At 36.8% G+C, this 12,368-nt stretch overlaps 1 protein-coding gene across 1 annotated transcript; it reads left to right on the plus strand.

Annotated features, from left to right (window-relative positions):
* The first annotated feature begins 630 nt into the window (after positions 1-630).
* Positions 631-3,931, plus strand: LOC128026474 (cytochrome c oxidase subunit 7A-related protein, mitochondrial). Its single transcript, XM_052613651.1, has 3 exons — positions 631-829; positions 1,739-1,873; positions 3,320-3,931. The coding sequence occupies exons 1-3, from the start codon at positions 758-760 to the stop codon at positions 3,461-3,463; spliced, it is 351 nt and encodes a 116-aa protein (XP_052469611.1). The 5' UTR covers positions 631-757; the 3' UTR covers positions 3,464-3,931.
* Positions 3,932-12,368: the final 8,437 nt, after the last annotated feature.

A 12,368-nucleotide genomic window follows, 5' to 3' on the forward strand; every position in this document is an offset into this window, starting at 1 on the left:
GAAATCCACCTGTGAAGTCTAACTACAGTTTGGCTATTTGTTCCCCTCTTTTTTATACATTCACTAGTACTGTAAGCTTTCAATGTATTATTATTAGTATTATTATTTTTAAATAGAAAGTCTATTTTGAATAAACTACAATTTGCCTCTGTGTTAGCTAAAGCAGGTCTTGACAAAATTCTTGAACTTGATATTAATAAAAGAGTAAAAAAATAATTACTGATGTGTGTTTTATTTTTATTTTATTTTTATTTTTTGCATTACCAAATAAACACAAAAAACTATTTTATAATAAGCTCAATGTTACGTAAACTTGACACACACACACACACACACACACGCACGCACACTATATTATTATTATTATTTTCTTTCTTTTTGAGAGCAGACATATTAAGAGTAGACAAAAAGAAAAAAAAATCTAAAATCGTATTAAAAAGTCTAATTTGTGTTTCTGAATAATGTTAATCAGACATTATAGTCATAAATCCCAAAGGAAAAAAAAAAAACCTTGAACAGGTTTACAGTAAAGCAGTATTATTGCTGGGAAATATTACGATTTACAATTTACTGGTCACACACACATACACACATATATAAATAATTTAATAACGCTAATTTGACGCTTTTTTTAATCGGGCAAGAATCGGGCTGCTAAGTGACGTAATTTCAGACGGGGTCCTTTCACACTCAGGCACAGAGAGCAGGTTGTGGGACGCGATCCTGTCTGCTGTCTGACAAAGTATTATTAACCAAAATGTATTATAAGGTCAGCGGAGTCACTGGCAAGTTAACGGGAGCCACAGCAGCGTCCGCCTACAGCCCGCAGGTAACGTTACTCAAACCTCCCGCCGCTGTTCCGTGAGAAACGAGAATCTGGAGTGACCTTCACATACACTCGGTCACTGCGCAAAGCTGGCTTTATACTGGGCTGATATTATAAACACTCACGACTACCTTTGGTTACTGTAAAGCGTTGTCTTGGATTGAAAGGTATGTAGTCTACGTTAGTCATTAACGACGAACGCCAGAGCTACAGTACGGCCTCAGCAGGATTTTATAGCTCCTTAAAACACAGTTCCTCTGAGGTCCTGGGAACCAGCTGTTGAAAAGAAACAACTGTTTTAGCATGAACAGAAATTATCCCAAATAACATTAATTAAAAGTCAAGGTCTATTTGTTTAATGTCAAGGACAGCTGTAGAGTTAAAATATCTGTTCCATTCCCTTCTAAAAATGTGTTTTCCTTCAGTTCTTTATCATGATCTCATCTCTTCAGTCCGTGACTTGGATAAAAAAAAATATATATATATATATATATATATATATATATATATATATATATATATATATATATATAATATGCCTTTCATTGTTTTCTTGTATGCTCTTATTCTTCTATCAAACAGGCAAGCAAACATTTTCAGCAAACCTCATGCAGCTATAAGACTGTTATATAGGATATAATATATAGGATAGAGGATTAATTGAATATTTTTTGGGTTTCTGATATGAGTTTATACAGATTTGTAGACTACATGGTAATCTTGGGATATGGTTCACTGTGAGTGACCTTTGTGGGGTGTAGAGCGGTGTAATTTTGTCCCTTTGTGTTTAGATGAAGAAGATGCCATCATAGGGGTTTGGATTGATGTTAAGATTAGTGAATAATGCCAATAGTCATTTTTTGGTGTCGTAATGTCTCTGAGGATCATCCGTCGTTGTGTGTGTCCTGACAGGGGCTGAAGGCCACAGTTCCCTCTCAAGCTCCTCCCATGATCTTTGCGGTACCAACCAAGGTGGTTTCAGAGTCCGGCTCCGTGGCACACTACATGGGAATCAACAAAGTTCCTGAGCTGCAGAAGATTTTCCAGGTGTTGCACTGTGATTTTTCATATGCACATTTTTCATGACCCAGTGATTTAGATATTTCATTACAGAAAAGCTATTCCATCCCCTTCGACTAATTTCTTTTTTTATTTGAAACCTGGATATGAGCCAAAACTTTATGAACACTTGCATCGAAAACATCCCAAAACAGTGTCACATTTTGCAACACCCGAGTTAAAAACAGAAGACTCAAAACAGTACAGCTAATATTATAAATTCAGACTCTAAATTGTAATTGGAAAAGCCACATTCAGGTTCATTGTAAAAGAGCAGATGTGTCATTGAATATGGCTTGGGCGTCGTGTCGTCATTACTTGGCATGGCCGCCATGTTGATGGCCTCCTTAACTGTTACTCGGACTACTGCGCAGTGTTTAGACATACTCGCTCTCAGCCGCGTGTCTTAATTTGATTAATTAAAAATATATTTCAAGCATGGTAAACCGTTGCTGTATTGTGGGGTGTAATAGCACATCACATTATCGCCATGCGAAATATAATGAGAATGGATTAACTTTCCACCACTTTCCTGCTTGGAGGCGCGACCACGGAGACCATAACATCTGAATATTTACTTTATTTAGTTTAAGTCAACATTGAAAATAAGGGAAATTTCTCGAGTTACACATCCAAAATACGGGAAAATTTCAACATTCATCTTACTGTTGCTATCCCTCTGCTGACAGCAAAAATTCGTACTACAAAACTGTTGCATTAACGTTAAGCGATTTGTGAAGCTAGGTCTAATGTTTTTTGTTTTGTTTTTTGTTTTGTTTTTTGTTTTAGTTATAATAATCAATACTTAAAAATGTATCGTTATGAAAACATTACATTTTACATTTACGATAATCATATAAACCTTTAAAGGTGGTTGTCATAACTTGTTTTCATGATAGGTTTATTAAATCAATAAATGAGATCACTAACAGTTTACTAAATATAAGAAAATATAATGTAATATAGTGCCTGCGTTTAGCAAAACGCTCGTCTCGATTTTTTATGAGATTATGGATAATGAATGTCTTTCCTGAGGCAAATGTAACGTTACATGAAATGTGTTTTATATCAAAATTAACAAAACACAAAGCTTACTGCAATTATTGGATGGGAGGCACACTACAAGTGATGTTCAGCAATATCGTTTTATCCAAAAGAAGATTGAGCGAAAACAATGAATCGTTATTGTCAGTCCAGCCGTAGAATGAATCATTTTGCCAGCACCTCAATGATCTGGGATTGAGCAATTAAATGTGTTATGATTCAAATATGAAAATTAAAAAGACCAATAATAATAGATTGACAAAAAATTTACGACCCTGTCCATCAAAATGACTGACCATGTTAAAGTGTAACGCAACCTCTGATAAATATATAAACTGATTGTATTCTATAAAATCAATTTTTTGTGTTTAACACTGTGACCTATTACAGAAATCTGATGGAGCACCGGTTCACCTGAAGCGTGGAGTCATGGACAAGATGCTGTATAGGACCACGATGGGCTTGACGATTGGCGGCACCCTCTACTGTTTAATGGCTCTCTATATTGCTGCCCAGCCCCGAAAACCACAGTGACATGCTCTGCCTGTGGCCTGTGTAATTCTTAAAAATATTGTAATTATTATGGTTGGAGTGATGACAGATTTTTGTCATTTTGCTCTAAAAGACTGACAGAATTGTTTTATTTACACCATTTTGATTTCACTCACTGGTTAAACAAGTACATCTAGATCAATCTGAGCAGCATCTGATTTTATTTCATATGTACATTTATTATATAAGACTTTATTGTATCTGGTTCGGTCAGTCATTGTTCTCGTGGGGCCATCTGATGAGCTCTCTTTCTAGACAGTGATTTGCCTTGACGGTCTCTTTGTTTTTCTTTTTTTGACAATCAGGGATGTTAATAATGCACACACTGATGTACTGGCCTATTCGCGTCACCTCATATCTTTTGAGTAAATGACAGCAAGCTTGTCAGCCTGTAAATGAAGTCCTTGCGATTTGTATCTAGCAGAATAAAATCTATTTTGTTTGTAAAAAGCTTCATGTGTGTCATCTTTGTTGAGCTGGAACAGTGGATGGCCTTTGATTATCAGCCACAACATCCTGTGGTTTCAGCTCCATCTCATCATACAGGATATGAGTCTGATGGGATTGTGAGTGTTATTAGTGTTTATCGATACATAAAACCATTTCAAAACCTATAATTCACTGATATTAGATTAGTGCTTTGAGGTGCATTGTTATCAGTCACATTTTGGGTTAGGCAACCAGATAATTAACATTTCTATTGATTCTTGGCAGTATAGTGCAAACTAACAGTGCTGCATAATGCCCAATATTGATTTATATTTTTATAAAATGTGAAATGAGCATCTGTCTTGGATTCATCCTCTGCTATAGTGGTGCTGTATTGCTTTCAGGTATACAATGTGGTTCAGGTTTAGTTAAAACCCTGAACATTTAATATGCCATTTAAACTGAGCCCAAACTACTTCACATGCAGACTAAGATGAATTCAGTCTTTTTCATTTCAGTCTCAAGTCTGTTATTCAAAATTCTAACCAACGGTGATGTCATCGTAAAATTTCCATACTGAAATGTCATTGGTCTTTTTTTCATTGAAGAGTATCAATCAGTGTTTTTGTTGTTGTTGTTGTTTTCCCAATTGAAGAAATGCAACATTGGAGACTTCTTTAAAAACATTTAAAGATGCTGAACCAAATGGAACGTAGTGCATTTAAACACGATCACAGAAACCAAGCTTGCATTTTAACTAAATAACAACACTGCTGGAAATATCAGGGTATTTCAAAAGTGTGATATCCAGCCCTGATAATTAATAGAAGTTACTTGAATATTTTCAACTTTTTCATAGGTTAAAATGTATATTTTAATGCTTAGAAATTATTCTTATGACCATAATCTCTCTAAAATAATTATATGTTGTCAAGACAAACAACTCGAAAAGTAATAATAAAAAAAAAACTTCCATAGCATCTCAAAACTGTTTTAAACCTCCCAAAAAGGAGCATTAAAAGTAAGAATAATTATTAAAAGAAAAAAATTATTGATTATATGTATTAGCCATTTTCAATTTAACACCATCTGTTTCTCTGTCTGAATCATGGTGCTGTGCACAGAGAGCTGGTGCTCGCCTGCAGTTATTGAAGGCCGCAGGGTAATCATACAGCTGAGACTGGCATGATGGACCCATCTCTCCAGTTAGTGATTACAGCAGGACAGAACACAGTGCCGGTCACACAGGTCTTTGTTGCCATTAGACTAACAGTCTGGAACTTCCAGGCAACAGTGTCATTAATGTTATTTATGCCATCTTATCTCTGTTTGCTATCGACCCATACAGCATAATTGCATATTTGTTAATGCCTATGAGACATGATCATTTATTTGCTGAAGTATTATTGCTACAGCAGTTCTCATAGCAACTGACTGGGTGTGATAACTAGCCTGGTAAAACCAAAGCCTCTATAAACAACAAACCCTGACCTCACCTACACAATGGAAAGCTAATGCAGGTGAAACCGGCACCCACTAATTGAGAAGCACATCTGCTGTCTTATTTTAGTTCTCACGACATACTGTTTTTCTGCTCCCCAGTGTATTTAGTAAATAGCAACCTTTGTGATGCATTGTGTAAAAATAATTTACAGTTTAATAAAATGTGTCCTTGGAACTGATTCATTAAAGGCATGCGCTCTCAGAAAGCTGTAAGTGTTTCAAAGATTGAGAGTATATGACAAAAACTGTATATATACAGTACATGCACACACACACTAACACACATACACATAATCACCTCCCTTTAAAATAATTCCATTTTGTTGCTCTGCAGCCTGAAATGAAGATGGACACAGTATTTTATTTTATTTTATTTGCTGTATTTACTCAGTGCAAGTTATAACAACCAAGTGAAAGATATAACACCAACATGTCAGAAAGAAATAAAAATCACAGACATTTTGACTTTCATCTGTGGTCATTTTGATTAGCGCAGCATGAAAAGAGTTTCCTGGAGCATTTCAGTCCTCTTTAGTCCAACTGAAACAAACAATCAACTATGGACATTCATCAAAAGATCTCAGGGATAAAATTACAGTTGGACAGGCACAAGTCAAGAAACACATTAAAAAAAAATAAAAAATAAAAAGGCACACATTTCAAAAGCACAGTGAAGTCTATTATTAAGAAGTGGATGGTATTTGGTACAACACAGACCCTCCCTGGATCAGGATGGCGCTCCAAACTGATGAAAGAGTCGGGAAGAAACTGGTCAGAGAGGCGACCAAGAGACCTACAGCAACTCTGAATCTCTCTCTGAAGCAGCTGCAGAAATTTGTGACAAAGGGTGATCATTGTGTGAATGTGACAGCAATATCACAAATTCTCCACAAATGTGGCTTGTAATAAGAGGCTTGAAAGAACAGAGCCAGTTCTCAAGGCCACATGCATTCAGACTGAGCTTTGTCTAAATGCACTTTGAAGATTCAGAGGCAAATGAGACTAAAATGTAGTTTTTGGCCTCAAAACCAAACTACACCTCTGATGGAAATCCAGTACAGCTCACCATCTTAATAACACAACTCCTGCAGTAAAGTATGGAGGTGGTAATGTTCTTTAATGGGAGTGTTTCTCTGCAGCAGGGACTGGGACACTTGTCAGGATTGGAGGAGACATGGATGGGGCAAAAAACTGTCAAATTCTTGAGGAAAATATGCTGCCCTCTGCCAGGAAGTTGTCAATGGGAAGAAGGTTATAACCTTCCAACATGACAATGACTCAAAGCACACAGCAAAACTGAGCACACAGGTTAAAGGAGAAAAATATGAATGTGCCTTGTCAGAGCCCAGACTTAAAGGGTTAGTTCACCCAAAAAGGAAAATTGCGTTATTAATAACTAACACTCATGTCGTTCCAAACCCGTGAGACCTAAGTTGATCTTCGAAACACAGTTTAAGATATTTTAGATTTAGTCCGAGAGCTCTCAGTCCCTCCATTGAAACTGTGTGTACGGTATACTGTCCATGTCCAGAAAGGTAAGAAAAACATCATCAAAGTAGTCCATGTGACATCAGAGGGTCAGTTAGAATTTTTTGAAGCATCAAAAATACAAAAATAGGGACTGAGAGCTCCCGGACTAAATCTAAAACATCTTAAACTGTGTTCTAAAGATGAACGGAGGTCTCACTGGTTTGGAACGTCATGAGGGTGAGTTATTAATAACATAATTTTTTCACCTTTTTGGGTGAACTATCCCTTTAAACCCCACTGAAACTCGACTTGAAGATTGCACAAACGCTCACCATCAAATTTAACTGAACTTGAACAGTTCTGCACAGAAGAGTGGGCACATATTGCAAAGTATAGATGTGCAAAGTTAGTAGAGACAGAGAAAAATCCCAACAGACTAAAGGTTGTAATTAAAGCAAAAGGTTGTTCAACAAAATACTGACACAAGGGGTGCTGTACTTTTTCCAACACAGTGATTCTGTTTTATTTTTATTATTTATTATTATTATTCTGACATGTTGGTGTTATATCTTTCACTTGGATGTTATAAGTTGCACTGAGTAAAAACAGCTGATTACAAAAACTGTGTCAAACTTCATTTCAGGCTGCAAAGCAACACAATGTGATTTAAAGGGGGTGATTTTTTTCTTTACCAACTGTATAACTAAACTACAGCATTTCAGGCAGAAGGTTTGCAGCAATGTACAGTATGAGAAAAATTATGTTTTTATTTGTTTAGTTTTTTTTTTTTTTTTTTAAATAATGTTAATGTTATTTTCATAGTGTTTTAAATAATGTTAATTAACATAATATGGGTACTTTCAATATCACCATATAGGGTTATTTGGATTTTGATTATTTATTTATTTTCTCATTTGTGATTTTTCTTTTTTTTTTCTTCTTTTTTTTTTTTTTTAGGAAAGGATAGCTCAAATGCTGAATGACTGAAAGAAGCCCTGCACATAAACTGGGAAGCCTATCAGCATTTTGTATTTTAGTAAAAAAAAAAAAACTGCTGAACATTTCCTCCCCCTCAGGCCATAAAAGGTCTAGATGAGTTTGTTTCTTCATGAGAACAGACCTGGGGAAATTCAGTATTACATCACTTGATCCTCTGCAGTGAATGGGTGCCATATGAACGAAGGTCTAAACAGCTGATAAAAATCCATAAGACTCTATTCCATCAATTAACATTAAGTGAAGTGACAAGCTCAGTGTTTGTAAGAAACAAATCCAACATTAAACATTTGCAACTTCAGACTATTGCTTGCAAAAAATATGAGCATTCTATCCATAATATCACTTTCGTCTGAAATGTATCTTGTCTGAATCCTAGCCTGACCCTAACCCTAACCTCACCCTAAATTATTGAAATAACTTAGGTCAAATCAGTTCAACTGACAAGTTCTATAAGTAAAAATACTGTATGTGTGACATGAACTAGGAAGCCTGTAAGCATCTTTTTATTTTATTTTATGGTACACCTTTAACTAAAATCATAATTATTATTATTATACACATTTTTGCAAATCAAGGCACCATGACCTCCACCTGTGCCTTCATTCCCCCTGCTATTCTGCTGTCAACGCCTCTGCTCACCCTCTATGAAAATTAGTCACTAAACCCTCCGATAAGAGAGTTTGAGCGATGCCTCGTTAATTTCAATTTTATGGTGTGTCTGCATAAATCCTTATTTGCATAAAATAAAATAAACAGCAGATGACAGGCCAACTCATGAAAGGCTGATTAGAGATCTAAACCGGGATGTGAGGGGGAGGAGGAGTCTTCTGAGACTGTGAGAGGAGACAGACAGTTCAGAGACAGTCTGTGACAGTATATACAGTATATTGATGTTGTGTCTTTGAGCGCTTCAGAACAAAAATATTCAATGTGTGGTTTCCAGACAAACAACATTTCAGAGCATTGCTGTCTCTGTGAAATCATATGCAAGATGTTAAGCACTGCACCTTGAAAGTAGAGCTGTTAAAGTGTCATGAAAACCACATTTCAGCACAGGTCAGGTTTCACCACATCTTTGAAAAGAAAAAAGTGAAGCATGGAAAGCTGCAGAGTGTAGAGAGAAACAAGCCAGAGAGCACAACAACTGACGGACTGATCCTGTCATTTTTATTTAGCTTTATTATTTAGCTAACCGTATCAAATTTTCTCACAAATACCCTGCAATTCACAAATACATGTAACCAAAAGCAAAAATATTTTATACAACAAACTTATATAGGATGATCTTGTAGGCCTATATCTATTTAATCCCCCCAAACTTAATTATACCATAATATTCTAACAATAATTGTATTAAACCTGCCTGCACCTGATGCTGATCACCAGCTATTGAAAAAAAAAGTGAGACAAACACTTTTCAGCTTGCTGGGGTTCACACAGCTCCATACATTCACAATGGAATGGTGTGCCTTCATTTTGAACTTGACTCAAGTATAAAGAAATACAATCAGTGCTTAGTTCAAGGCATGTTTTTGACATTCTAAAGTACCTAATGTGACTTATTGTACTCAAACAGTGACTTTGGGGGACATTGACATTAAGTACAATTAATACTAATACTATTAATATTAATAACATTATTAATAATTTTACCATTAATAAAATTGTACTTATAGACAAGCAGAACAGTCCAGAATATGAGCCCAGCATGCTAATGCACTTTCTCTTGTGAATTTATTTTGATGTTAACACTGTTGGGAATGTTACTTTAAAAAAGTAATTAGTTATTTACTCACTACTTGTTCCAAAAAGTAACTGAGTAAGTAACTGAATTACTCTGTAATAAAAGTAACTAGTTACCAGGGAAAGTAACTATTTGCGTTACCGTAAAAAAAAAAAAAAAAAAAAAAAAAAAAAAGTTGCTTTATGTCAGAGAATTTGTACTTTTTTTTTTTTTTTGCAGTTTTCACAAGTCAGTTGAAATGAGTAGAACAGACAGGTGTTCGTACATAACTTTCGATATTTATTGCACGTCAACAGACAGCAAGAGTTTTATCCTGAACTTCAAGTATTATCTTTGTAAGTGTTTTTGGCCACATTACATTACATTACATACACATTACATGCACGTTCTTGCCTTTGACCACAATGAATTTGAAGTAGTGCTTATATCTCCACCTTGAAAATGCCAACTTTTCATTGGATTGCTCCTGACTCGCCATTTCTGCTGCTGCGAATCTCTGTGTAGCTGTTGTGTGTGTGTGTATGTGTGTGTATTTTTGGTGCCGCTGGCGCTGCTGTGTGTGCCGGCATGTATGCAAAAACACTGGCTCTGATTGGCTACCATGAAACACATGACTCTGCCTTAGCCAATCATAATCGCTTATCTCGTCATTAACCCACCTGCTCACTCGCTGTGTGAGCCAGGGGTGCGTTCGGATTGCATAGTTTATTAAATCAATGCATAGTAATGCACCACATTTAACGTTCAGTAACGTTAACAGCACTGTAACGACGGGAAAAATAATTAGTTAGATTACCGCGTTACTGAAAAAATAACGTAGTTGCCTAACGCCGTTCTTTTAAACGCCGTTATTCCAAACACTGGATGTTAACTGCATTGTGCGAGCTGTTTCTTTAATACCGCAGGGTCTGTATACACGTTGCTGCCAATTGGACTGACATTTTTGACACACCCAGTGTAGCAAATTAAACATTCATAATCATCGGGAAGAAGGAGGCGGGAACCGGCGGACAATCAAATCAAACTTTAATTACAAAATAAACACAAAAGACAAAATAAAGACAAAACAGCGCAGCACAAATCAATATCAAAACCGACTCCTCCGCTCCCTCACGGACGGCAGCCGCCCCTCCACATCACGGGCGTCCGGCAGTGAGCCTGCCGTCCCCGGCAACTCACTCCAGCCCACCGCCTCGAGCGTCCATGGCGGCACACTTCCTCACCTGCTCAAAGGATCTTCAGGAGCGTCCCTCCTTCTCCCGGGCTTCGGCACCACTGTAACAATGTACAAACTTCACAATCATCGGGAAGAACGAGGCGGGAACCTGCGGACAATTAAATCAAACTTTAATTACAAAATAAACACAAAACATTTATATCCTTCCATCTCGTCCGTGGGACTCGAGACCGGTGGGTCGAGCAGGTCGCTCATCTCCAATCACTCCACCGGCCTCGCTCCTGTTCCCATGGCCCTTGGCCCCGCCCCACTCGCCACACCCAGCAAACAAGAGAAAAAGTTTCTCAAACGCCGTTCCACACCATTTCCAGGAAACAGTTTGTTCAAACCGGAAACCGTTGCGCACCGGTGTGAGACATGTTTTTCTAGTGAACGCAACATTTCTCAGGGCAATCCAAAAGTTTTGCAAAAGAACGCAAAATATTAGAAAAATATTGTTTCCTCCCACCCCATATTTGTTCCACCGCCCCACGTCCCTTCATGGGCTCCAGAGTTTAGTGACAAATTCTCACTATTAACTACTTGTTTATTAGCATGCATTTTACTAGCATATTGGATGTTTATTAGTACTTATAAATCAGATCCCTTAATCCTACCCCATACATAAACATTAATGCCAACAAAGCATTAATGCCAATAAAATTAACACTATGAAAGAACTTATTTGAAGAACTGATTACTGAAGAGTTTTTTGGGAAACCATTTTTGGAGCATTTATATGGTGAATTCTAGTTTAATTGCAGTATAAAATACTGAATGTTTCTTCTTGCATATCACTTTAACTGCTACCAGCTTTCAGAAGTGCCTTCATTTGACCAAGCCCCTGGGCCAGACAAAGTTAGATAGGAATTGATAGTTTATTTGACTTTCTTTTAATCTAAAAATAATTGATTGTTCTTTATAGTTATACTCACCAAAAGTGTCTTTCTCTCATATTCTCTTGCCCCAATTTAAGCTTCACCTCACTTAACCATGATCAATCTATTAAAAAATGACCCTGTTTTGGGTCTTCATGCATATTTCTGTTGCTCTGTGGGAGTGTGTACTGAGAACATGAGGTGTCTGGATCATTATAATTTCATTCGCTCTGCGTGCTTCCTTTCTGTCTTTCTGCAGCTATGTGGTTTAGGTTCCTGGAGTGTAAGGTTATTGGTATTCCTATGGATTCCCATACCAAGCTAGCATGACACACTCTAATACATGTGCTTTTTTCTGGTGTTTTTCGGTGGATTCATTACCATAAAATATTCAAGTCAACCTATATCAACATTTAAAGGGGTCATGACAAGAGAAATATAATTTTCCTCGATCTTTTGACATTTAAGAGACCATTTTTGTACCATTAAAACCTCTTGCATGTTTCATATCTTAAAATGGCTCGACTGGATATTATGGTTTGTGTATGTTACGCTGGCAAATATATTTGCACATGACTGCTTCTACAGCAAAACAAAGCTAGAATAGTTATGCGTCATCACACCATACCGTTGGCCCTGCCCTCTAGC

The sequence above is a fragment of the Carassius gibelio genome, chromosome A13, assembly GCF_023724105.1.
Source record: "Carassius gibelio isolate Cgi1373 ecotype wild population from Czech Republic chromosome A13, carGib1.2-hapl.c, whole genome shotgun sequence".
NCBI classification, from domain to species: domain Eukaryota; kingdom Metazoa; phylum Chordata; class Actinopteri; order Cypriniformes; family Cyprinidae; genus Carassius; species Carassius gibelio.

What these genes read in the sequence shown, in the direction of transcription:
- LOC128026474 (XM_052613651.1), top strand. Translation starts at nt 758, where the DNA reads ATGTATTATAAGGTCAGCGGAGTCACTGGCAAGTTAACGGGAGCCACA. An exon ending in CGTCCGCCTACAGCCCGCAG is followed by an intron (nt 830 to 1,738) that starts GTAACGTTACTC and finishes GTGTCCTGACAG; the next exon opens with GGGCTGAAGGCCACAGTTCC. An exon ending in AGCTGCAGAAGATTTTCCAG is followed by an intron (nt 1,874 to 3,319) that starts GTGTTGCACTGT and finishes GACCTATTACAG; the next exon opens with AAATCTGATGGAGCACCGGT.